Genomic DNA, 25,791 nt, shown 5'->3' on the forward strand with positions numbered 1-25,791 from the left:
AATGTTCAATAACTGTTGTTTGAATAAAGAAATGCATGAGTGAAGCTCTACAAGGTCACTTGTGTTTAAAAATTTAGCGCTTTCAAAGAAAAAAATCACTACATTAAAATGTTTTGAATGTTTAGAGCTAATAATCCAACTAGCATACTCCTATAACTTTAGCAGAGCTACTGTTGAATTAAGTAAAACTGGAGCCTTCTTTGCTGAGTATATTGAGTCACATAAAGAATTAGGACTTGGAATTGCATTAACTCTTCTTTTCCCTTAATGTTATTTTCTTATTTTTATAAATTAAAAAATGAGGATAAATCATTGTCTTTCAGTGTCATCATAAATATCTCAGCATAGTTATTCAACGTCATAGTAATTCTGCCCAATGCATCCCACTGCAGTTTCTACATGATCTTTGACAACATGTCAGATCCATTAACTCAGTGAATAACAATTCACAAAAAAACATACAAACTAGTTTGTTTAGCATTATGAATATCTTTTTATTTTCCTATGTTGAAAGAATCCTTACCTCTTTGTGTGTGTTTGCTCTCTTTGTATACATATTTTTTATTTTAGATTCAGGAGGGTACATGTACATGTTTTGTTACATGAATATATTGCATAATGGTGGGATCTGGGCTTCTAGTGTATTTATTGCTGTCTTGGTACAGACTTCTCCTCTCTCTGATGGTGTCAGCTACCCTTTACAGTATCACATCATTGCACATATTTTTCCATAGATGTTCTGATCACATCTATGAACATCTGTGAAGAGACTCCTCTTTCTGAGTGCACTTTGTAAAGTGACTGACATATTATTGCTAGTGTCAAAGGGATGAGCAACCAAACGACAACAAAACGAAATCATAGGGTTATGTGGAAGAATTGGGAATCTCAATTTTCAAAGCAGATTAAAAATTATAAAATTTTCACACTACTAAAAAAAGTGACTACTGTATTTGCCCATGTGTTTACTCCTTGATGTTTTACTGGATACCTACTGTGTACCTGGAAGCTAATCATTGGGATTTGAGGATGTATGTGACAGACACAGTTCAGTTAAAGGAGAGGATCATATTAGCAAAAGATGACTGTGAAATGTGATAGGTAGATAATACAGATGTATGCTAATATCACAGGAATAGAAAAAGCAAGAATAGTGCATCCTGTGTAGAAGTCAGGAAAGGTTTCAAAAAGAAAGTAATTTTTGAGCTTAGTCTTTAAGAGGGTATAATAAATGTGGAAAAGCCTTTATATAAAGCTCACACCTTAGAGATGTCAAGTTGTATATTGTAATTTTTAAGGGAAAATTAATAAAAATAAAAAGAGAAACCTCAGAGAAAAAGGAAAAAATTCAATGTTTGAATTTTAATATATCTAAATCCCGACAAATACAATGGTAACCCACAAATTGTTATGCTCATCACTTAAAAGAAAAATAAACTGATTATTCTTTCAAAGCTTGAATCCACTGACATTTTTGCTCAGATGAACAGCCGTTTTTGGTATTGTTTATGTCTGTTTGACAAAGACATAAATAACATGAATGTATCATAACTTTTTCTAGTTTTATTAAAAATGAGATTAGTGAAAATGCTATATTACTGGCATTGAATATGAACTTCTGTTTTTTCCACACTAGTGAAGCAGTTACCATCTACTATTCTGCCAGTCTTTCCCCATGTGTTTTTCTATTGGATATACTTCCAAGAGTCACAATAATAGTGAGTCGCCATAAAAAAAAAAAAATTTAAAAAAGCCTGTCCTTTTTCCTTACTCATTGCACTAGAATGACTTTGCAATTTTATTGGGAAATTTACAATGTCTTTCCCTATAGTGATATAAAAATGAAAAGTTGAATAGGCAGGATACGAACTCTTTCCTGTGCAAGATAAATCTCCTTGGAAGATGTGCATATCAACAATAGATTTTTGTGACATAGTTGGTTAATATATAAGCTCACATCAGACTGATGTGAGCTATGCAAACACCATAATATTGTTTTGCTGTTGTACTGCATTTTCTTTTTTAGATTTCAAAGTTAGAGCACATAGATTATCTCTTTTCCTTTCCTTTAATGCCTCATGAGATGAAAGACCTGAGTTTAAGTATGATTTCATGATTTTCCCAACAATACAACATACCTAGTAAAGGAGAGGGTTAGGACTAATCTCCCATTCCTGACTACTGGTTAACTGACCTGTGAACAAAATAGCATTTGTCTCTTGCAGACTGGTCTATATTTAAATTTAATTTTCAGCAACAAATGTTATGAATTATTGGTGTAAATTTATGCATGGTGATCTGACCAGAGTTGTTTATAACATTTTATTTAATTTGATTTCTGCCTGAGCATTATGATGATCCAACTTTTTACCTAACCCTATACTCTATAGATACCAACAATTAGAAAGAAAGTCGGTTTTAAATCCAAACTAAACTAGTTGCAAAATTTGAAACAGTAAATGGTAGAAACAAAAGCTTGGGATATTTTAAGGAGTATTTTATGTAAGTTACAGCAACCAGGGGGCAGTAAAATTGATGCATTGATGCTAACATACCAAACTAGTGTGGCAATTACAGTTCTATTTGGAAATAGCACATAAATGCTGAAGTAGAAACTTACAACTTTAAACAAAATTTATTACATTTGTACTGTTTATTTTGTGTCATTTCCTACAAGAAAATATATTTATAGATGATAGGCATAGATTGTTTTTACTCAAGTAGATACACATTAACTATAAAGTGTTTGTCCCAGAAAATAACTTTCAAAATATGTGTCAAAATTACACGTATTTATAGTTTTTCTATTCCAAATATTTTGCATTTTTCTCAATACAGAGATTTATGTCACTAACTCTACTCTTTCAGATTGGTGACAGGTATCTGAAACTCAAATTTCCATGGGTACCAGACAAGTTTTGTTGCTTTTTTTTTTTAAATGTCAACTTGCTCTTAAATATTAGCAAATAATAGTGATGGTGGCCAACTAAAAGGTATATGCCCAACTAAAAGCCAGACTCTGCCATGTTGGAATATGAACACAGTGTTACCATGTCTTCAGAGTTTTTAAAAGCAGAAAGAATTTTTTATTTTTGTAGATGTTACCTAATTCAAAACTTTAAAATCACTGTGTGGGCCAAAAAAAGCATGTCTCTAGGCCACAGCGGGCATGTAGGCCTCTAGGCAGAGACATGATTCTATAGAAATGATCACGGTGCCCCTCAGAGGGACCTTGGTTCTGATCAGGTGCGCATTCTCCTTTGCTACTTCACTGTCTGTTTAATTAGTACTTCCTATTTCTCAGCGTGTGCATGAGAAAGCCATAGAATATTCCCATTATATGCCTAATAGATGGAAAGACTTGTCACAGATGTAAAGAGCTGTCATTAGTGCCCATGCATTTTTTTTTATATCTGCAGTGGTCAATGATTGTTATTGCTCTCTCCAGCACAATGCTATTGGTAGCCTCAAATAAAACTTGATTATGCAAGGCATCTTGTTATATGGAATTCTGATTCTTTGAACTTGAAGGAATGAATATGGATTATTCATTTTCTATGCTCCTTCTCAAGAAACTAAAGCATTTTGTTCATTGTTCTATCCTCAATTTTGAGAAAATTCCTCGCAAGTAGGTGTTTGAATAGAATTACTGTATTACTGAAAGTTTGCTATCTTATTCATGTGTACTCTCCTCACTTATTCATTATGTGAACTTTTCCTTAGCACAAACGGTGTGTTAAACATGTTACCAAATATCATTTGAAATATGTGGATTATTAACTAGGCCTAGGAAGCATTCTGCTTGGAAAAGAAATTACAGTGGTCTTCAATTTAATGAGATACAATCTACCTTTAAAAGTGTAAGTCCATATTTTGTCTTTGGTTTTATGTAGGACTTCTAGGAAGCCCTCAACTTTTTTTTTCTTAATTCTCCTTCCTAGAAAAGCATAGTAAGATCAGATTATACTATAACATCTCTAACTACATGACTAACTGCTCCTTGGTTGATGAGACTTTAAACCCTATATAACAAATACCCTTGAGGGGAAAAGTCTCATACATCTACTGGCATTAATTTTATACTTATTATTAGTTTAAGAGATTGGGATTTGATAGTATAAAGTTTTTTAACTTACTGCAAAAAACATTTTAGTAATACTATTTTAATTAATAATGATAATATACCCTTGCTCACTTGACTATTCTGTACTAAGACAAATTTTTAAAAGTCAAATCTCAAAAATAGTATTTATTATTCATTTGGATATCAAGATAAAAGTGAAGTCCCACCTTCAGGCACATTCAAAAACATGTTATTGTAAAGAGTCATCTGTCTGTATCCTTATTTTCGGATGTTAAGATTTTTAGCAGTATGCTAACTGCTTCATCATATCAATCAATCAATCAATCAATCATATACTTGTGTCAGAATCACATTCTGTAGTAAAAGCAGGACGGGATCACCAAAATTAATAGGAGCTCCGAGTTTGCAATTCATTCAGGGTCAACCATTCTAACTTAACCAAAATCAAGAGTAGTTCCACATGTGAAGATAGGGAGACATAAACTAGCATAATAATCTATATTGGATACATTTAATGGTTATATTCTTCAACTGAACCCTGGATATGTCATCATACTGGATGGCCAATTTGAAGACTAGTATGTCTTTTTTTAACATAAAAATGTGACTTGTAAACAACAACAAAAATACATATATATTTGTTTAGGCTCATCTTTCTCATACTTGGTAATGCATCATTAATATTTTTGCTTGCTAAGGGTAGCAGGCAGAATAATGGTCTCCAGATATAACTATGTCCCAATCCCCAGAATTCATGAATACATTAAATTACATGGCAAAGGAGAATTAAGATGCAGATGGAATTAAGGCTGCTAATTAGATGATTTTATGACGATGAGATAATATTCACTTATCTGGGTTGGTCCAATGTAATCATAAGGGTCCTTAAAAGTGGAAGACAGTATCAGATAGATGGCAGTATGAGAAGTTCTCAGTCTGATAGAGGCAAGGGCCGTTAGCCCAGGAAAGTGGGCAGCCTCTAGAAGCTGCAAAAGGCAAGGGAATGGATTGTCCCCTCCAGCTTGCAGAAGAGAATGCATACTTTCTGATACCGACCAACACCCAGGAAGACTCATTCAGGGCTTCTGACCTATAGAAGTATAAGATCCTAAGATTATGCCGTTTTAAGCCACTAAACTTGTGGTAATTTGTTATAGCAGCCAAGAAAACTAATATACTAAAGAATCTCAATTTTTTTCCAGAAATTGTCACTGAAATTGCACAAATAAAGTTAAAATTTTTACTTTTCTTAAGGCATTGTCTGTTTGCTTTCAGGAGGCAATTCATAGCAGCCAGGTTGGCACTTCAAAAAGCAGCCAGGAATTGGCAAGAAATGAACAAGAAGGGTCCAAAGTACAGAAAATTGATGTTCATGGAACAGAAATGGTAACTATTTAGAAAGGCAGTACTTTCAAACACTTTCCAGTACTGTATGGAAATTATGACTTTGTTGTAAGTGTTTGTATTTATTGTTACTTATGTATCTAGCATCAATACCTATCAGTGTTTCTTTTTCCACTTTCAAGTTGGAATTCTTTTAAAGGTAAAATAGGGCTGGGTGCGGTGGCTCACACCTGCAATCCCAACACTTTGGGAGGCCGAGGCAGGCAGATCATGAGGTCAGGTGTTCGAGAACAGTCTGGCCAACGTAGTGAAACCCCGTCTCTACTAAAAATACAAAAAAACTTAGCCAGATGTGCTGGTATGTGCCTGTAATCCCAGCTACTCAGGAGGCTGAGGCATGAGAATCACATGAACCCAGGAGGCGAAGGTTGCAGTGAGCCGAGTTCATGCCATTGCACTCCAGCCCAGGTGCGAGACAGTGCGAGACTCCATCTTAGAAAATAAATAAATAAGTAAATGTTAAATAGGCACCCTAAAAAAGTATGATTGCACTTTAGACATCAATTCAAATATATTTTATTATAAGTGACTCTATGTATTAAAATAAATGATAGAGGCTTAATTAGCATCTTTCAATGTACACTAAAGTATTGGGTGAAAATCACTGTAAAATGAAGAGTATTATTTGTAAATGATAATACTTCTTAAGATAATTGACTTCTTAAAAACAATTTATTTTCAAATTATCTTTAAATACAGGTCTCTCATCTTGAAAAGCACACCAAGGAAATAAACCAAGCATCTCAGTTTCATCAATATGTTCAGGAAACAGGTAAGAGTCTGGCATTATTGGCTCCAATACTCCTTTCTCCTATTGATGTGTTTGAGTTTGAACGGATGACTTCCAAAGCACAATCCTCCCCTCTGAGTAACTTTAGTAACTATGACTCATGGTTCCAGGGAATGCCGAATAGGATTTCTACAAATAATTAGATTTTGCCTGTGGGCATAGGTGCAATAAGTTTCTAAATTAGTTTATTGGCCATCAATCCTATGATATATCCATTCTAAACCTTAAAGCTAACCACCTCTGAATTCCTTTTTGCCTCAGGGACCTACAGTAAAACTTGATGTTTATCAAGCTCCATGAGAATAGAGTTGTTATCTAGACTGAATTAATTTTAATAACAGATTTAAGCACTATTAAGTCCAGCTCTCCAATCTGTAGATATGAGATTAGACTACAGCCAAATTTGTGCAAGTTTGCACAAGACTGGACATAGTTTGTCTTGTCTATAAAAATGGAATGAGCTTTGCTATCCTGAAGAGCTAAAAAAAAAAAAAAAAAAAAAAAAAATTAAGCCAACTGTGACCAAAACTTTACTTGATTACATGACTATATCTTTATTTTGGTTTTATTGCTTAAGAAAGTAGGTCTTCTGCAATTCTTTTTCTTATTTGATACATTTTATTATTTTTTCCTGAGCATAAAAGTAGAACATGCTTGTAGAAAATTTGGAAAATCCAGAGATAACCAACATTTTTCTTCCTGTATTGTCTTACTATAGTTCTTCCTATATTCCTAAATTACATGATGAAATAATGCCATATGTATGCTTGTACCTTGAATCTTTTTACTTAATGTACATTGTGAGAAGTTTTCCATAGCATTATAATTTTATCTTTTTTAATTTTTGTAGAGACAGGGTCTGGCTCTGATGTCCAGGCTGGTCTCACACTCTTGGGCTCAAGTAGTCTTTGCACCTCAGCCTCCCAAAGTATTGGGATTACAGGCATGAGCCACCATGCCCAGCCATAATTTCTTTTTAAACATAATTTTTAGTAATTACATAGTATCCCTGGTGTGTTTTTCTGTTTATAGTCATTGATACACCTGAGGATGAAGAAATTCCAAAGGTTTCGACTAAGTTGTTAAAAGAGCAGTTTGAAAAGTCTGCCCAGGAAAAGATCCTTTACTCTGACAAAGAGATGACAACCCCAGCAAAGCAGATTAAGGTAAAGTCATTTCTTTACACAGAAACATATTAAGTGTAAGACCAAACTTAAATGTATAACATTTTCAAATTACTGAAATTTGAAGTGGCTTTTCAACAAAAAAAAAAAATTCTGAACTAGCATTTATTCAGTTCTATAAGGAGAATATTGACCTGTATGCAAAAGGAGGTAGAGTAAAAACTTTTCTCACTAGAGGAAAATAAGGGAAGAAAAAATTATATATGTTCTAAAGTCTAATAATTAAGATTAAAGTAATTAAATCAATTTTAAATGCCAGATGCTTACTCTGTTCTGTTTTAAATTCCAAGGCAAACAAAACAACCCTCAAAAGTACTTTAAGACTTTTACTGTTTCCCTCTAGATTACTCTGCATACCACACTAAGTAAAGGGAAAAAAAATCACAATTATGAGTAAATTTTAAAATATTGAGTCCTTGATGCATTAAATGGAAATATAACTTTACAAGAAAAAATAGATTATAGGAAAGACAGTGACAAATATTGACTATTATTCCTAAGTAGGTCTCTAAATGAGTACATCACATATTGTTCCCAATGGAGATATCACAGGAGGGTCCAGGTTACAGACCAATGAAGGGCAGTGCCTAGGAAGCCTCTGCCACTACACTCACCTTTATAAGATTTGATTTTCTCTCCCCTAAAGATTGAAAGTGAATGTGAAGAGACTTTAAAGCCATCATCAGTTGTGAGTACCTCTTCCACTTCTTGCATTTCAACCAGCCAGAGGAAGGAAACATCAACCACAAGATATAGTGATCACAGTGTCACTTCCTCAACTCTGGCACAAATTAATGCTACTTCTTCAGGAATGACAGAAGAATTTCCTCCTCCCCCACCTGATGTACTTCAAACTTCAGTAGATGTGACAGCATTTTCCCAGTCCCCTGAACTACCCAGTCCTCCTAGAAGACTACCAGTCCCCAAAGATGTATATTCCAAGCAAAGAAATTTGTATGAATTAAACCGTTTATATAAACACATCCATCCTGAGTTAAGAAAAAACTTAGAAAAAGATTATATCAGTGAGGTTTCTGAGATTGTTTCTAGTCAAATGAACTCAGGGAGTTCAGTCTCAGCAGATGTGCAACAAGCCCGTTATGTTTTTGAAAACACAAATGACAGTTCTCAAAAAGATCTGAACTCAGAAAGAGAATACTTGGAATGGGATGAAATTCTGAAGGGAGAGGTGCAGTCCATTAGATGGATCTTCGAGAATCAACCATTGGATTCCATTAACAATGGCTCTCCTGATGAAGGTGACATTTCCAGGGGTGTTGCTGATCAAGAAATCATTGCTGGTGGTGATGTGAAATATACTACATGGATGTTTGAAACCCAACCCATTGACACACTTGGGGCTCATTCTTCTGACACTGTAGAAAATGCAGAGAAAATTCCTGAGCTAGCCAGAGGAGATGTCTGCACAGCTCGGTGGATGTTTGAAACAAGGCCATTGGACTCAATGAATAAAATGCATCAAAGTCAAGAAGAATCAGCGGTAACTATCAGTAAGGACATAACTGGGGGGAATGTCAAGACTGTGAGATACATGTTTGAAACTCAACATCTAGATCAACTTGGACAGCTTCATTCAGTGGATGAGGTTCACTTACTGCAGCTTAGGTCTGAGCTCAAAGAAATTAAGGGAAATGTTAAGAGAAGTATAAAATGTTTTGAGACTCAACCATTATATGTTATTAGAGATGGTTCGGGTCAAATGCTGGAAATTAAAACTGTTCACAGGGAAGATGTTGAAAAGGGAGATGTAAGAACAGCACGGTGGATGTTTGAAACACAGCCGTTGGACACAATTAACAAAGATATTACAGAAATTAAAATTGTCCGAGGAATATCTATGGAAGAAAATGTCAAAGGTGGGGTGAGTAAGGCAAAGTGGTTATTTGAAACCCAACCTTTGGAGAAAATCAAAGAGTCAGAAGAGGTCATCATTGAAAAGGAAACAATAATAGGTACAGATGTCTCCAGAAAGTGTTGGATGTTTGAAACACAGCCATTAGACATTCTAAAAGAAGTTCCTGATGCAGATCCTCTACAACATGAGGAGATAATAGGGGGTGATGTACAAACTACTAAGCATCTATTTGAAACACTTCCAATTGAGGCATTAAAAGACAGTCCTGATATAGGAAAGCTTCAAAAAATCACTGCCTCTCAAGAAGAAAAAGGGGATGTTAGGCATCAAAAATGGATATTTGAAACCCAACCTCTGGAAGACATTAGAAAAGATAAAAAAGAGTACACACGAACAGTGAAACTTGAAGAAGTTGACAGAGGAGATGTGAAGAACTACACACATATCTTTGAATCAAACAATTTAATTAAATTTGATGCATCACATAAAATAGAGGTGGAAGGAGTCACAAGAGGTGCTGTAGAGTTAAATAAATCTCTCTTCGAGACAACACCACTGTATGCCATTCAAGATCCCCTTGGAAAATATCATCAAGTAAAGACAGTCCAGCAAGAAGAAATCATAAGAGGTGATGTAAGAAGCTGTAGGTGGCTTTTTGAAACAAGGCCCATTGACCAGTTTGATGAAAGCATTCATAAATTTCAAATAATTAGAGGAATATCTGCTCAAGAAATACAGACTGGAAATGTGAAATCTGCCAAATGGTTGTTTGAAACCCAACCTCTTGATTCAATTAAATATTTTAGTGATGTGGAAGAAACAGAAAGTAAAACTGAACAAGCTAGAGATATTATTAAAGGGGATGTCAAAACCTGTAAATGGCTTTTTGAGACCCAGCCAATGGAGTCTCTTTATGAAAAAGTTTCGTTAATGACCAGCAGTGAAGAAATTCATAAGGGAGATGTCAAAACCTGTACTTGGCTCTTTGAAACTCAGCCACTTGATGCCATAAAAGATGACTCTGAAACAAAAGTCAAATTGCAAACTGTAAAACAGGAGGAGATCCAAGGTGGGGATGTTCGTACAACATGTTTTCTTTTTGAGACAGAAAATTTGGACAGCATACAAGGAGAAGAAGTGAAGGAAATCAAGCCTGTTGAAATGGATATACAAGCTGGAGATGTTTCTAGCATGAGGTATAAATTTGAAAATCAGTCCTTAGATTCCATAAGTTCCAGTTCAGAGGAAGTTTTGAAAAAGATCAAAACCTTAAAAACTGAAGATATTCAGAAAGGCAATGTTTTAAATTGTAGGTGGCTTTTTGAAAACCAACCAATTGATAAGATAAAAGAAAGCCAAGAAGGTGATGAATGTGTTAAGACGGTGACAGACATACAAGGTGGCGATGTAAGAAAGGGGTGCTTTATTTTTGAGACTTTTTCTTTAGATGAGATTAAAGAAGAATCTGACTATATCAGCACCAAGAAAACAATTACTGAAGAAGTAATGCAGGGTGATGTAAAAAGCTACAGAATGCTCTTTGAAACCCAGCCACTCTATGCAATTCAAGACCGAGAAGGGTCCTATCACGAAGTAACCACAGTTAAAAAAGAAGAAGTAATTCATGGAGATGTACGAGGAACAAGGTGGCTTTTTGAAACAAAGCCATTAGACTCTATTAATAAATCAGAAACTGTGTATGTTATTAAAGCTGTCACACAAGAAGACATTCAGAAGGGAGATGTTAGTTCTGTCAGATACAGGTTTGAAACTCAGCCACTGGATCAGATTTCTGAAGAATCACATAATATTGTGCCCACTGTTGACCATATACAAGGTGGCAATGTAAAGACAAGTAAACAATTCTTTGAGTCTGAAAATTTTGATAAGAATAACTATATACGAACAGTAAGTGTCAATGAAATACAAAAGGGCAATGTCAAAACATCTACTTGGCTGTTTGAAACCCACACTATAGATGAACTGAGAGGAGAAGGGTTAGAATATGAAAATATCAAGACAGTCACCCAGGAAGATGTGCAGAAAGGTGATGTTAAGCAGGCTGTGTGGCTTTTTGAAAATCAAACTTTTGATTCTATTATGGAAGCACATAACGGTGTCACAAAAGTGACCAAGGAAGAAATCCCTCCTTCTGATGTCAAAACAACTACGTGGCTCTTTGAAACAACACCACTTCATGAATTTAATGAAAATAGAATAGAAAAGATAGAAATTATTGGCAAGAGCATTAAAAAAACTTTAGAAGATCTCTACTCTCAAAAAGTTATCCAGGCTCCTGGAATCATCATTGAAGCTGATGAAGTTGGGGATGTTCGAATGGCAAAATACAAGCTAATGAACCAAGCATCTCCTGAGATACAGAAAGAAGAAATTATAAGGGCTGATCTCAGAAATATAATGGTGAACCTACTTTCCAAAAGGGACTATACTAAAAGAGAGATTTTGGTTAGTGAAGAAGAGAAGGGAAATGTTAATTTGACTAAAACTCAATTATTAAACAAATCAACTGAATTTCATGCTGAAAAAGAAGAGATAGTGAAAGGTGATGTACAACATGCAATAAAAAACCTGTTCTCTGAGGAAAGATCTGTAAAGAAAGGCATCTTAATTCAGGAAGATGAAAGAGGAGATATTAACATGACTATCTATTGTCTTCTTCATGAAAATGATGGTGACACAATTGAGCGTGAAGAAGTAATAGGGGGTGATGTCAGACGTACCATTCATAATTTATTATCTTCCACATCAAACAATAAAATATCTGAAAGGGCTAAAATTGATGCCTCAGAGAGGGGAAATGTTCAGTTTTTCACAACCTGCATAGAAGCTGGAGCTTTGGATTATCTCAAACAACTCCATACAGAGTCAAATGAAACATTGACAGCTAAGAAACAAGAAGGAGAGAAAGAAATCATTGGTGGTGATGTTGAAGGCACAAAACTGTTACTGAAGAAAAGGCAGTCTCTGGTTGAACGTACTGTTAGTGAAACTGACATCATCCCTGGAGATGTGCATAATACAGTTAAGGTTTTTATGACTGAGCCTCAGAGTACACTTGGTAAGATACCCAAAGAAGAGATTATAAAAGGTGATTTGGCATCAACCCTAAATTCCCTCAGCCAGGCTGTAAATCAGAAAACAGTGACAAAAACAGAAGAAATTATAAAAGGTGACATGCTAGCCACACTCAAGTCACTTAAAGAATCAACCCGTCGATGGAAAGAATCTAAACAGCCTGATGCCATCCCTGGTGATATTGAGAAAGCTATTGAATGCCTTGAAAAAGCTACAAATACAAGGACAGAAATTCTGAAAAAGGAGCTTCTGAAAGATGACCTGGAAACATCATTAAGGTCTTTGAAAGAAGCACAAAGAAGTTTCAAAGAGGTAGATAAAGAAGGTGTAATCAAAAAAGATGCTCACGTTGTGATGGCAGGATCCTCAGGAGAGCAGAAAACAGATATTCATCAGGTTGCTGTCCAGAGGAACAAAAATAGTCTTCAGCCAAAGTCAGGACCCTTTGAGCCAGCAGCCGAGTGGCAAGGGGGAGCAGATACTCTCAGTCAAACTATGGGAAAATCTTGTCATGGCAATTTAGCAGAAGAAAGAACTGAGGTTAATCTTCCAAAAGCCCCCAAAGGCAGTGTAAAGATTGTCATAGATCGTGAACAAAATAATGATGCTCTGGAGAAAAGCCTTAGAAGACTATCTAATTCACATCATAAATCTATTAAAAATGTTTTGGAATCAGGAGACAAAATGGGTGTCTGGACTGATATCACAGGAGAACAGCATCTTAGAGATGAATATATGAGCAGACAATTAACTTCAACTGTATCAGTTAAGAATAATCTAAAAACTAAAGAATCAGACAGGGAAGTGAGAGAGCTGAAGAAGGATGATGACTTTAATTCCGTCCAATCTGCTGATAAAACCGTTGGAAAGCAACAGACATATGAACGGAGAAATGACCACCAGAAAACGGAGGCTTTTCATATAAAGAGTCCTAAAAAGACCGAAAATATTAAAATATTAACTGATACACAAAACTCCAAGCCCAGTCCCACCCAGCATCCAGTCAGCATGCCAGTTGGAGGAACTTACAAGATTTCAGGGGACTTTCAGAAGCAAACTTTGTTAAAGCAAGAAACAAAATATTCTAATAAGAATATAAAACAAAAGAATATAAACTTTCAACCAATGTGGCAGCCTTTGCCTGTAGAGCAAGACACAACCAGTGTAACAGAAGTGAAAGTCTCTGAAAAAAATCACAATACATTTAAGACAACCAACAAAAAGCAGGAGACTGATGTTCACTGGAAAAGCCAGGACTTTCTAATGAAGACAAATACTTCCACAGACTTAAAAACGGCAATGGAAAGGTCCTTGAGTCCAATCAACTTTAACCCTGAGAATAATGTAAAAGAAAGTGAGTGCCCCCTTCCACCTCCATCTCCACCTCCTCCACCACCTTCTAATGCATCATCTGAAATTGAATTTCCTCTTCCTCCTCCACCTCCTTTAATGATGTTTCCTGAAAAAAATGGGTTTCTTCCTTCACTGTCCACAGAGAAGATAAAGGCTGAATTTGAAAGCTTTCCAGGCCTCCCTCTTCCTCCACCTCCAGTAGATGAGAAATCTGAAAGAGAAAGTCCATCGATGTTTCTGCCGCCTCCTCCTCCTCCAACTCCATCTCAAAACCCAGCACATCTCCTTTCCTCCTCTGCTCCAGAAAAGCACAGTGGAGCCTTCATGCAACAATATTCCCAAAAAGAAGCCTCAAACTCTCAGAATTCTCAGGCTAAAATCATAACAGGAAAATCAGGTGTGTTGCCACCTCCCACATTGCCCAAACCCAAACTTCCCAAGCATATAAAAGATAATAAGAACCATTTCTCCCCCAAAGTTGAATTGACAAACTCCCTGTCAGATATGGAATGTAAAATTACTACCTCAAAGGATCAAAAAAAAGTAATGATGATGACCAGCAGTGAACACATAGAGACAAAGCAGAACGTTATTAGTAAGAGTCTTGATGAAAGAAAACAATTATTTGTTGACTCTGCAAACTGTCTCTCACACACAGTTCCAGGAACTTCAGCACCCAAGAAAAAACAGATTGCACCTCTTATAAAATCTCATTCATTTCCAGAGAGTTCAGGACAACAAAGTCCAAAACCTTATATGAGAAAATTTAAGACACCTTTAATGATTGCTGAAGAAAAATATAGACAACAAAAAGAAGAACTTGAAAAACAGAAACAGGAGAGTTCTTACTACAACATTGTTAAAACTGAAAGCCAAAATCAACACATATCAGAGGTGGAAAAGGAAATGCCATTACGAAAAACCAATGAGGAGGTTTCCGTATCTGGAATCGATTCAGAGCGCACTGTGGTTCAACCCAACCCAGGCTCTCAAAGTAATGCTCAGGTACTAGGAGTGTGTTCTGATAACCAGCTCTCCACAACATCGCCAGTGACAGTCACTGCCAAGAGGCTCCACCATGTTTTAGCAGCCTCAGAAGACAAAGATAAGATGAAAAAGGAAGTTTTACAAAGCGCAAGGGACATTATGCAATCCAAATCAGCTTGTGAAATTAAACAAAGTCACCAAGAATGTAGTACCCAACAAACACAACAGAATCAGTATTTGGAGCAGTTGCACTTGCCCCAAAGCAAACCAATTTCCCCAAATTTCAAAGTTAAAACCATCAAGCTTCCAACTCTAGATCATACATTAAATGAAACAGACCACAGCTATGAAAGTCATAAACAGCAATCTGAGGTTGATGTTCAAACCTTTGCCAAACAACAATATCTGGAAACCAAGAAAACTGAAGCAAGCACTGAATGTAGTCATAAGCAATCTCTGGCTGAAAGACATTACCAGCTACCTAAGAAGGAGAAAAGAGTGACAATAAAATTGCCTACAGAATCCATACAGAAGAACCATGAAGATAAGCTCCAGATAGTTCCTGGGAAGCAAGAAGAATTTGCGGGATCTGACAGAGGGAAACTTCCAGGAAGTGAAGAAAAAAATAAGGGACCATCAATGATTAGTCGAAAAGAAGAGAGATTAATAACTGAAAGAAAACAAGAAGTTTTGAAGAATAAATCAGCACCAAAGGTCGTTAAGCAAAAGGTTATTGATGCACATCTTGATTCACAGACTCAAAATTTTCAGCAAACACAAATACAGACCTCTGAAAGTAAAGCTGAACATAAAAAATGGCCCCAGCCATATAATAGTCTGCAGGAAGAAAAATGTCTCCAAGTCAAGGGCATACAACAGAAACAAGTCTTCTCTAATACTAAAGATTCAAAGCAAGAGATTACACAGAACAAATCTTTCTTTTCCGCTGTGAAAGAATCCCAGCAGGATGATGGAAAATGTGCCGTAAATATAGTGGAATTCTTGAGAAAACGTGAAGAACTACAACAGATTTTGTCTAGAGTAAAACAGTTTGAAGCAGAGCCAAATAAAAGTGGCCTTAAAACATTTCAGACACTGTTAAATACTATCCCAGGATGGCTGATAAGTGAAGAAAAGAGAGAATATGCAGTTCACATTGCCATGGAGAATAATTTAGAAAAAGTAAAAGAAGAAATAACACATATTAAAACTCAAGCGGAAGATATGCTTGTGTCCTATGAAAATATAATTCAGACAGCCATGATGTCCTCCAAAACAGGAAAATCGGGCAATAAACCCACTAGTCTTGATGAAGCATCATCCAAAGTATCTAATGTTCATGTCAGCAATAATAAAAATAGTGAACAGAAAGAAAATAAAATTGCCAAAGAGAAAACAGGACAGCACCAAGTAGCAGCTCATCGTGAAGCAGCTGTTCACAGTCACGTGAAAACCCATCAGGAAATTAAACTCGATGAGAGCAACATTCCTCCTCCCTCTTTAAAAACACGCCCACCGTCACCAACTTTTATCACAATAGAGTCTACTGTCCGACGAACGGAAACGCCTACTAAGGACGAGCTTTCTCAGTCCCCCAAAAAGGACAGTTATGTTGAACCCCCGCCAAGAAGACCCATGTCGCAAACATCTGAAATTCACAGAGCAAACACTTCCCCTTCTCCACCTAGGAGTCGCTCTGAACAACTCGTCAGACTCAAAGACACCACTGCAAAGTTATCCAAAGGGGCCATCCCATGTCCAGCGGTCACCCCGGTTCCAATTGTAGAGAAGAGGTCTGAAATCATCATGTCTCCTGCAACACTTCGTCGTCAAATTAAGATAGAAACTCGTGGTAGGGACTCTCCACCTACAATCACAATACCAGTAAATATACATCATACTCCTAGTGGTTCCTCCAGAGAATCTATGGAAGCTCAAGAGGAAATCAGGAAAGTGGAGAAAAGGGCTACTTACGTTCACAATGCTGGACTCAATTCCACTGATCCCATAGTGCCCGACACTGAAAGCTATGATGCAGTTGAAATCATCCGCAAGGTTGAAGTGCCTCCTCGCCGCTCAGAGCACACACAGAGATATGAAGCAGCCAACCGCACTGTTCAAATGGCTGAAAATTTCGTGAATGACCGTGAAAATGAAATAAACAGATGGTTCAGGGAATTTGAGCATGGCCCAGTTTCTGAAGCAAAGTCAAACAGAAGAGTTTATGCAAATGGAGAAACAAACCATAATATACAACAAGAAAGTCATACGTTTTGTCAGGAGGAATTTGGATTAACGTCTTTAGGAAACACGAGTTTTACAGATTTTTCTTGCAAACATCCTAGAGAGCTGCAAGAAAAGATTCCTGTTAAACAGCCCAGGATCTGCTCTGAAACAAGGTCCCTAAGTGAACATTTCTCAGGCATGGATGCATTTGAGAGTCAAATTGTTGAGTCAAAAATGAAAACCTCTTCATCACATAGCTCAGAAGCTGGCAAATCTGGCTGTGACTTCAAGCATGCCCCACCAACCTACGAGGATGTCATTGCTGGACATATTTTAGATATCTCTGATTCACCCAAAGAAGTCAGAAAAAATTTTCAAAAGACGTGGCAGGAGAGTGGAAGAGTTTTTAAAAGCCTGGGATATGCAACTTCAGATTCTTCTGCAACTGAGATGAGAACTGCCTTCCAAGAGGAATCTGCATTTATAAGTGGTAAATGAGCTTGCAACGTGTTAAAGAAGATTAACCATTTAAAGCCATGTGTTCCATAGCCAAAATGATATGCAGTTAAAGTGTGGAAACAACCAAACAATATAACCTGAAACTAACAGCTTCCCATGTATGCTTGTATACTCTTTACATGCTTGCTTTTACAACTTTATTTTCACAAAAGCATATATTATGATTTACTTGCACTGTGTGAGAATAACAAATACTATTATAGAGATTACTGAGACATATTTGTCAAGGTAAATAAGGCTTTGGATAAAGCAACAGGTATAGCAATAATTTTATTTCATGCAATTATACTAGACAAAAATAATATCCCTTGACCTAATATTGACCTATTTTTAACTGCCAGGTTTAAATGATATTTGCATTGAGTCCAGTACAGACTGGTAGAAGTCCAAGACACAATTTACATTCTTCATGTGTGCTTTAGTATTTTTATTGGTCTGTATCTCTGAAAAAAGTGTAAGTGTGGAATTAGACCTTTTATATACCCAACTATTGTTACTGAATTTAATAGAGTTAGTTTTCTCTGATACCATATTTTTTAACTGATTTTTTCACTTTTCTAAAAAATAAACTCTAAATCACACTCAATCAACCTCATTCACAAACGAGCATAAACAATACATTTTAAAAATTTGATTTTATTTGGAAAGAGGGAGGTTTAAATCACATGAACTTAGTACATAATTTTGAACATCAAAGAACAGCTCATTTCCCTACTTCTTGCAATTAATGAGGCTTCATGATAAAAGAATTTTATATAATTAATGTGCATCATTAGTTTAGTCCATTCTTTTAGACAGATTGAAAGAAATAGCAAGCTTAAAAATAAAAACTACTGAAACTAATAATTATGCATCCATCATATTTGCAACATATGTGTCTAGTTTATCACGTTAATATCGTTCTTAATGTGCTTGCTTCTGGCATAATTAAGCAAAGCTGTCTAATTAATTTCAAATGCTCAGCTTCTGTTAAGATAGCTCAAAAACACATAGAACATACAAAGAAACTTGTGATAAACATAAAAATGTGTCCTCTACTAGAACCAAATAAGCAAAGGAGTTCTCTCAGTGGCCCAGATTGACCATCTAGGCACTAAAGTAGATATAATTATTTGTATAATGGACCCTGAGCATATTTGCTCTTATAAATAACTAATACCAAAGCTTAGTCATTCTCACAGGTTCGCTGCGAGGACAAAAAGCAATTGTGAAGTGAAAGTTCTGTGTTAGTTTTAAACCACTATACAAACACTGGTTAGTAATAGAACCACTGTTATTCATAGGGGTTAACATTTACATGAAAGCCACAAGAAGTGAGCATAGGTGCTTTAGAGGAGCAAGAAAAGATGTAGGAAAACTATATAAGCAGATGCGAGAATCCAGAAAGCTCCACAATATAAAGCCAGTTAGATTGAGGACAAATGACTCTGAGCATTTTAATGTATTCAGGAGTCTCATTGCATTACAGTTAAGAGTTGGTATCTTACAGTCAACTCTAAGTCATCAAGAAAATATTGAAGCAAATACAATGTCCTTGGCTTAAAAAATGTATGTATATATTTTAGAAAGATCTATCTAAAATGTTTTAAGAAGTAAAAACTTTTGGCCAGGTTAGGTACAAGCCTTTATATAGGGAAAACTCAATTATCTAGAATGATAAGTTCTCTCAGAGTTACCCATTGCTGAGTATTATATATAGACTTACATTATATACTCACATATATGCACATATATATCTTTTTAATGTGCTTATGTATCTAATGAACATATTTTACTCATGTATGCTTTTTAAATTATAAATGTCTACTCATACAATCTATAAATGGTAGAGGCACTGGAGTAATGTAGACTATCCTACCAGACCCTTAAACCTGATGATAGGTTAGTCTCTGTCCAGAGAAGCACCATAAGGACAATAGTCTTAGAGCTTTCCACTTTAACTGCATGGCCAGTTAATATGTTGTTTTGTTTTATTATGTTTTTACGATATGATTGAAGATAACACTACAGAAGCCTTTTTAAATTTTAATTTTAGAAACTGCTGCTCCAAGACAAGGAAATATGTATACTTTGTCAAAAGACAGTTTATCCAATGGAGTGCCTAGTGGCAGACAAGCAGAATTTTCATAAGGCCTGCTTCCGATGCCACCATTGCAACAGTAAACTGAGGTAAAATGTTTAATTGTCTTTGCCACAGATATTCTAGGAGACTGCAGTATACGTATAACCTCGTATCTCTAGGAAGATGCACATTTTTCCAGATCTTGCTGCTGCATCGGTTAACACAACCACACAGAGGGATTTGCTCATGTTCTGTTAGGTATTTCTGTGACCTTTTTCCTTAGGAATTTTACTTTTCTAATCAAATCTAAAGGATCCCTTTTGTCCGAACACAAAAATCACACAGATGAATAAAATTAAGAGTTACTCTGCAAATCAAGATTTTTAAGTTAGTGTGTTAGTCTAAAGTCTAGACTCTAGATCAGGAGGTAGCAAACATTTTCTGTTAAGAGCTAGATCATAAGTAATTTTGGCTTTGTAGGCCATACTGCTTCTGTCACTACTCACTTTCTATTAGCGTGCAAGAGCAGCCACAGATAACTAAACAAATGGGTGTGGTTGTAAATAAATGGGCTGGGCTGTGTTTCAATAAAACTTCATATACCAAAACAAGTGGTGGGTAGGTTTGAATTTACCTGTCTTTGAGCTAGACTAAATTTTTAAAAATGAAATTGAAATTTAGAAAAAATATCAGTGACAGGTAAGAGAAAAACTCTGTTTTTTCTCTGGAGCAAACAGAAACACCCTATCCACACAGTTAAAATGCATTCATTTTCCAAAACTCTTGAAGTAAATGCATGTAACTGAATGTGACATTTGGTGTGACTCTAGTCTGAGATGCTAAAATTGATTTTTTTTTTTTTTTTGCTAAATCTAATATGCATCTCTCAGACTATATTTTTTCTGACTTTAATTGACAATGTCTAACACCCTCATGGCAACATTCTTTTCCTTTGGTTTCCATGACAACAGAGTATAATGGCTTTCCCCCTACTCTTTGGGTGCTCCTTCTCAGGCACCTGTGTGGGGGACTCTCTGTCCATTACCGAGATGTAAGAGGTCCTCACAATTATGTTATGGGAATTTATTCTTCTCAATGTTTCTCTTCTTTCTAGTGAATCACATCCACTCCCATTATTTAAATAATCTATGTGGTAATGACTCTGAAGTCTGTACTGCTAGGCCAAATCTCTCCATGCATCAGATGCGTATGTCTCAATGACTGATACACTTCTCCAACGAGATTTCTCATAAGTACAGCAAACTCAATATGCCCCATTTTCTTCTATCTAAATTCCTTCTTTAGTTGTACAGTCTTTATGCTACTGTATCAGTGAATGACATTAACATTAACTCAGTGACCAAAGCATGAAGTTATCTTTGACTCCTTCCTCTCCTTCATTCCCTACATTCAAGCCATCACCAAGTCCTGCAATTTCTGCCCCATAAATACCTCTTAAGCTATATACTTTTCTCGATGATACATCTGTTAGCACCACTAATTTCATTATCAAAACATTTAAAAATTACATTTTCCCTCCTCATTTTATAAATTATTGTACCACATCTTCAATTTCAGATCATATAGCCACTACATACCATGTTATGTCCCTTTTTGCTCTAATTTCATCTGAGTTTTCTGGTTGCAAGATATTAATGCCCACCAACCAATGCTTACCTTGATGTTTCTGCAGTTGTTCTGATATTAAAGCTTGGTTTCTAGTGGACTCTTCAAAAAAAGCTCTCATGGAAACAGTATTCACTGAATTCTTACATGCTGATAACAATTTGTCTGTGACCTTTATAACAAAAAGTCAGTTTTGCTGAAATTAAAATCTTTGGCTTACACTTTTTTTCATTGTATTATTTGATACATTATTTTATTTTCTTCTGGAATAAAGTATTGGAATAGCCTGATAACAATCTAATTTTCTGTTCCTTATAAGACCTATATTTTTTCTTAAAGATACCCATGGATTTTTTTCTTTTTTTTTTTGAGACGGAGTCTCGCTCTGTCGCCGAGGCTGGAGTGCAGTAGTGCGATCTCGGCTTACTGCAAGCTCCACCTCCCGGGTTCATGCCATTCTCCTGCCTCAGCCTCCCGAGTAGCTGGGACTACAGGCGCCCGCCACCACACCCAGCTAATTTTTTGTATTTTTAGTAGAGACGCGGTTTCACCGTGTTGGCAAGGATGGTCTCAATCTCCTGACATCATGATCCACCCGCCTCAGCCTCCCAAAGTGCTAGGATTACAGGCATGAGCCACCGTGCCCAGCCTTTTTTCTTTTTATTATTTAAAATCTAGCAATTTTACTAGACTAGTTCTTGGCATTGGTTATTCTTCACTAGTGTCAGTTACCCAGTGTGCTCTTTCCATATGTTGTTGCATACTTTTTGTATGCAAGAGTTTGTTTTAATTATAACTATTTAATATTTAATCTGTTTCATTGTATAATTTTTTTCTTCAGGAATTCCTATTATCTATACCTTGAATGTTTTTTGCCTATTTTTAATATCTGTCTCTTTCAAATTCTTCTTATATTTCTTTCTTTCTTTCTGATTGTTGAAAAGGTTATGTTTTCATTCTGTTTCTCTTAAGTCACTTTTTATTGTGTTTATTTGCTCTTGTATTTCTTTTAGTTTAGTTTTGTTGCTGATATTTTTATCTTTCATTTCTATTTTTTCCTGATTTCTGGCACCTGACTTATGAGATTTTAAATTCTGATTCATGATGTTCTTTCAGGTCTTTTATCATGTTCTTAATGTCTTTTAACTCATTTTGAAGTCATAGGTTACATTCTTGATATATTTTTAGAGCATGTTTTTCTGGCATGTTTTCATTATCTACAGGGATATTATAATGCCCTTTGCACTTTTATTTTCTTTTAGTAACTTCGTATATTATTTACCTTGTTACATTTCTGTTGCTCATTTTTATGTAAAATTAGTTTTCCAAAACCTTAGAAGGATGAAAATCAGGATGGTTTTTCTAACTTCACAGAGCTACCTCTTTTAGTTTTCATATACTGACCATGAAAATAAGGCAGCTTGATTTCTAGAATTCCCTGGCTTGGCTGCTCTTCTCCATATTTATCAGAACCTTCTCTTTCATTTCTGTAATCATTATCCTGCTCAATCTTGATTCCACTCTCCTATTTTTTCTCACTTTGGGATTCTGTTTAAAAGGGGAGCCCAGCCTTGAGAGTTCAACCTCACTAGCCTCATTGTCTATTGGAGAGGACAAACCTCCTTGCAGTTTCAGCTGCTGTTCTCTGATTGGCATGTGATACTTTCCAGGAAATATTAGTTGGTTATTTTGTGATCTCATATTTTCAGGTCCATCAGACATCTTCCTTGCTCCCTCTGCTATCACCAATACAGATGAGACCATCATGCCAGTCTTGTGTCTGTTGGTGTTTTCTCCTTAGTTCTTTGTATATTGAAGCTGAGGGGGCTACCTTGTCACTTCATTGTGTTGTAAATGTTACTCATGGGTTTTAAGTTTTGCTATTTTGTTGATGTATCTGTTTTTATGTGTAGATTCATAGATATTCAAAACTATGCTCCTGCCTCTGACTAGAGTTCATTTTAATTGTAAATCACTCGATTTGTTAATTTCCTTAAAGAAGCCACATAAGCAATTGTTAGGCACGCCTTCCAGCTCATTCAAAATCCAGTTAACAAAGAAGCTCATATAGTTGATTTGTATGTGTTTGCTACTCAGGATTTATTGGAAATTACAACCCCTCACATAAATCATTGACTTAGCATGAGTTCAGTCCTATCATTCTGCACCGTCTATAACTATATGTGCATTACCCTATAATACCTATTATGCCATTACCTGACACACAAAGTAAAATTTTAAACACTGCAAGACATACACCATACAAAGTATTGGTGGTAATATTATCTAACAGAAATGTTCAACTAATAGCATCATTCCCGTTGCTAGTAACTTAAGTTTACTAGTCTGTAACTCATTGAAATAATCCCCAATTCCCTATGAATTTACAATAAATACAAAGTGCTAAGTGTTCTTTTCTTTTTGGCAGTTTGGGAAATTATGCATCACTTCATGGACAAATATACTGCAAACCTCACTTTAAACAACTTTTCAAATCTAAAGGAAATTATGATGAAGGTTTTGGACACAAGCAGCATAAAGATAGATGGAACTGCAAAAACCAAAGCAGATCAGTGGACTTTATTCCTAATGAAGAACCAAATGTGTGTAAAAATACTGCAGAAAACACCCTTGTACCTAGAGATCGTAATGAACATTTAGATGCTGGTGACAGTGAAGGGCAAAGGAATGATTTGAGAAAATTAGGGGAAAGGGGAAAATTAAAAGTCATTTGGCCTCCTTCCAAGGAGATCCCTAAGAAAACCTTTCCCTTTGAGGAAGAGCTCAGAATGAGTAAACCTAAATGGCCCCCTGAAATGACAACCCCTCTATCCCCTGAATTTAAAAGTGAATCTCTGCTAGAAGATGTTAGAACTCCAGAAAATAAAGGACAAGGAGAAGATCACCTTCCTTTTTTGCAGCCTTATCTACAGTCCACCCATGTTTGTCAGAAAGAAGATGTTATAGGAATCAAAGAAATGAAAATGCATGAAGTAAGAAAAGATGAAAAGAAGGAAGGAAGGAAGAATGTGCAAGATAGGCTGAGTGAAGCTGAAGATACAAAGAGTAACAGGAAAAGTGAAATGGATCTTAATGACAACCATAATGTGGTTGTGCAGAGTGCTGAAAAGGAGAAAAATGAAAAAACTAACCAAACTAATGGTGCAGAAGTTTTACAGGTTACTAACACTGATGATGAGGTGATGCCAGAAAATCATAAAGAGAATTTGAATAAGAATAATAATAACAATTATGTAGCAGTCTCATATCTGAATAATTGCAGGCAGAAGACATCTATTTTAGAATTTCCTGATCTATTACCCTTGTCGAGTGAAGCAAATGACACTGCAAATGAATATCAAATCAAGAAGTTAGAAAATACATCTAGAATCTCAGAGTTACTTGATATATTTGAATCTGAGAAGACTTACTCGAGGAATGTACTAGGAATGGCTCTGAAGAAACAGACTGACAGAGCAGCTGCTGGCAGTCCTGTGCAGCCTGCTCCAAAACCAAGCCACAGCAGGGGCCTTATGGTAAAGGGGGGAAATTCAATCATCTTTCCTGATACAAATCTCTTAAACATTAAAGGAGGCCGTTCAAAGAACAAAAATTTACACTTTATCTTTTCTAACACTGTGAAAATCACTGCATTTACCAAGAAAAATGAGAACATTTTCGATTGTGATTTAATAGATTCTGTAGATCAAATTAAAAATATGCCATGCTTGGATTTAAGGGAATTTGGAAAGGATGTTAAACATTGGCATGGTGAAACAAAAGAAGCTGCCCACAATAATGGAAACACAGGTTTTGATGCCCTGAGCCATGAATGTCCAGCTAAGCCTTTGTTTCCCAGAGTGGAGGTGCAGTCAGAACAACTCACGGTGGAAGAGCAGATTAAAAGAAATAGGTGCTACAGTGACACTGAGTAAAATATCTCAGCCACTGACCGTCCACACTTAGGCACTGAGAGATTTTGATGTTCTGAAATCAGATTTTATGAATTTGGATACCCTTTTGAGGAACTTGATGTAAACATGTTCAGAAATCTCATGTCTGTCTCAATGGGATATTTCTTGTATTACACCTTGTCATTTTTTTCATAATTTATTTACATCTACTTTTGTTTTAAATGGAATGAAGAGGTGAAACACTATGGATATGTTTTCCATTCAAATGGCACTTTAGCATATTGTTCTGTTTTCCTATAAAACATCATGGGTGTGATTTTTATACTGCTGATACTTGTCACAATTATTATACCTTCTCTGTAATTTCCTCTGAAATAAAATTGAATGACCTGAGGTGCAAACCAAAATACTTCTGTAACTTTTTTCGATATATACTGTCATTCTAAGTACATATATTCTTTATGACTTGGGAAGTATTTGTCTTGAGGCAAGTATTTACCACACACACTAAAATAATGCTGGAAAAAATAAAATAGTAAACTGAAGGCACAGTATTATTAGAAAGCATAACATTTTCATTTTCTTTTTTACTCTACATTTTAAAGATATGAGGGTTATTGTTCTTGAAATAATTACCTATATTAAATTATCACAGAATGTATCTATAAAC

General features: G+C 35.7%; 1 protein-coding gene across 5 annotated transcripts in view; it reads left to right on the forward strand.

The window, feature by feature from the left end:
- XIRP2 (xin actin binding repeat containing 2) overlaps positions 1-25,528 on the forward strand; it is a 342,362-nt gene extending 316,834 nt beyond the window's left edge. For 3 of the 5 annotated variants that reach the window (XM_015110283.3, XM_015110285.3, XM_015110284.3), the window contains 6 exons: positions 5,360-5,470; positions 6,188-6,260; positions 7,311-7,444; positions 8,109-17,490; positions 19,555-19,688; positions 23,636-25,528. In XM_015110283.3, coding sequence (XP_014965769.3) covers positions 5,360-5,470; positions 6,188-6,260; positions 7,311-7,444; positions 8,109-17,490; positions 19,555-19,649 — 9,795 coding nt within the window. In that variant the 3' untranslated portion in view covers positions 19,650-19,688; positions 23,636-25,528. The remainder of the gene's footprint in view (positions 1-5,359; positions 5,471-6,187; positions 6,261-7,310; positions 7,445-8,108; positions 17,491-19,554; positions 19,689-23,635) is intronic. The other 2 variants (XM_028830809.2, XM_077957144.1) reach the window with 2 other exon arrangements.
- The last annotated feature ends 263 nt before the right edge of the window (positions 25,529-25,791 follow it).

Source organism: Macaca mulatta, chromosome 12 (genome assembly GCF_049350105.2).
Source record: "Macaca mulatta isolate MMU2019108-1 chromosome 12, T2T-MMU8v2.0, whole genome shotgun sequence".
NCBI classification, from domain to species: domain Eukaryota; kingdom Metazoa; phylum Chordata; class Mammalia; order Primates; family Cercopithecidae; genus Macaca; species Macaca mulatta.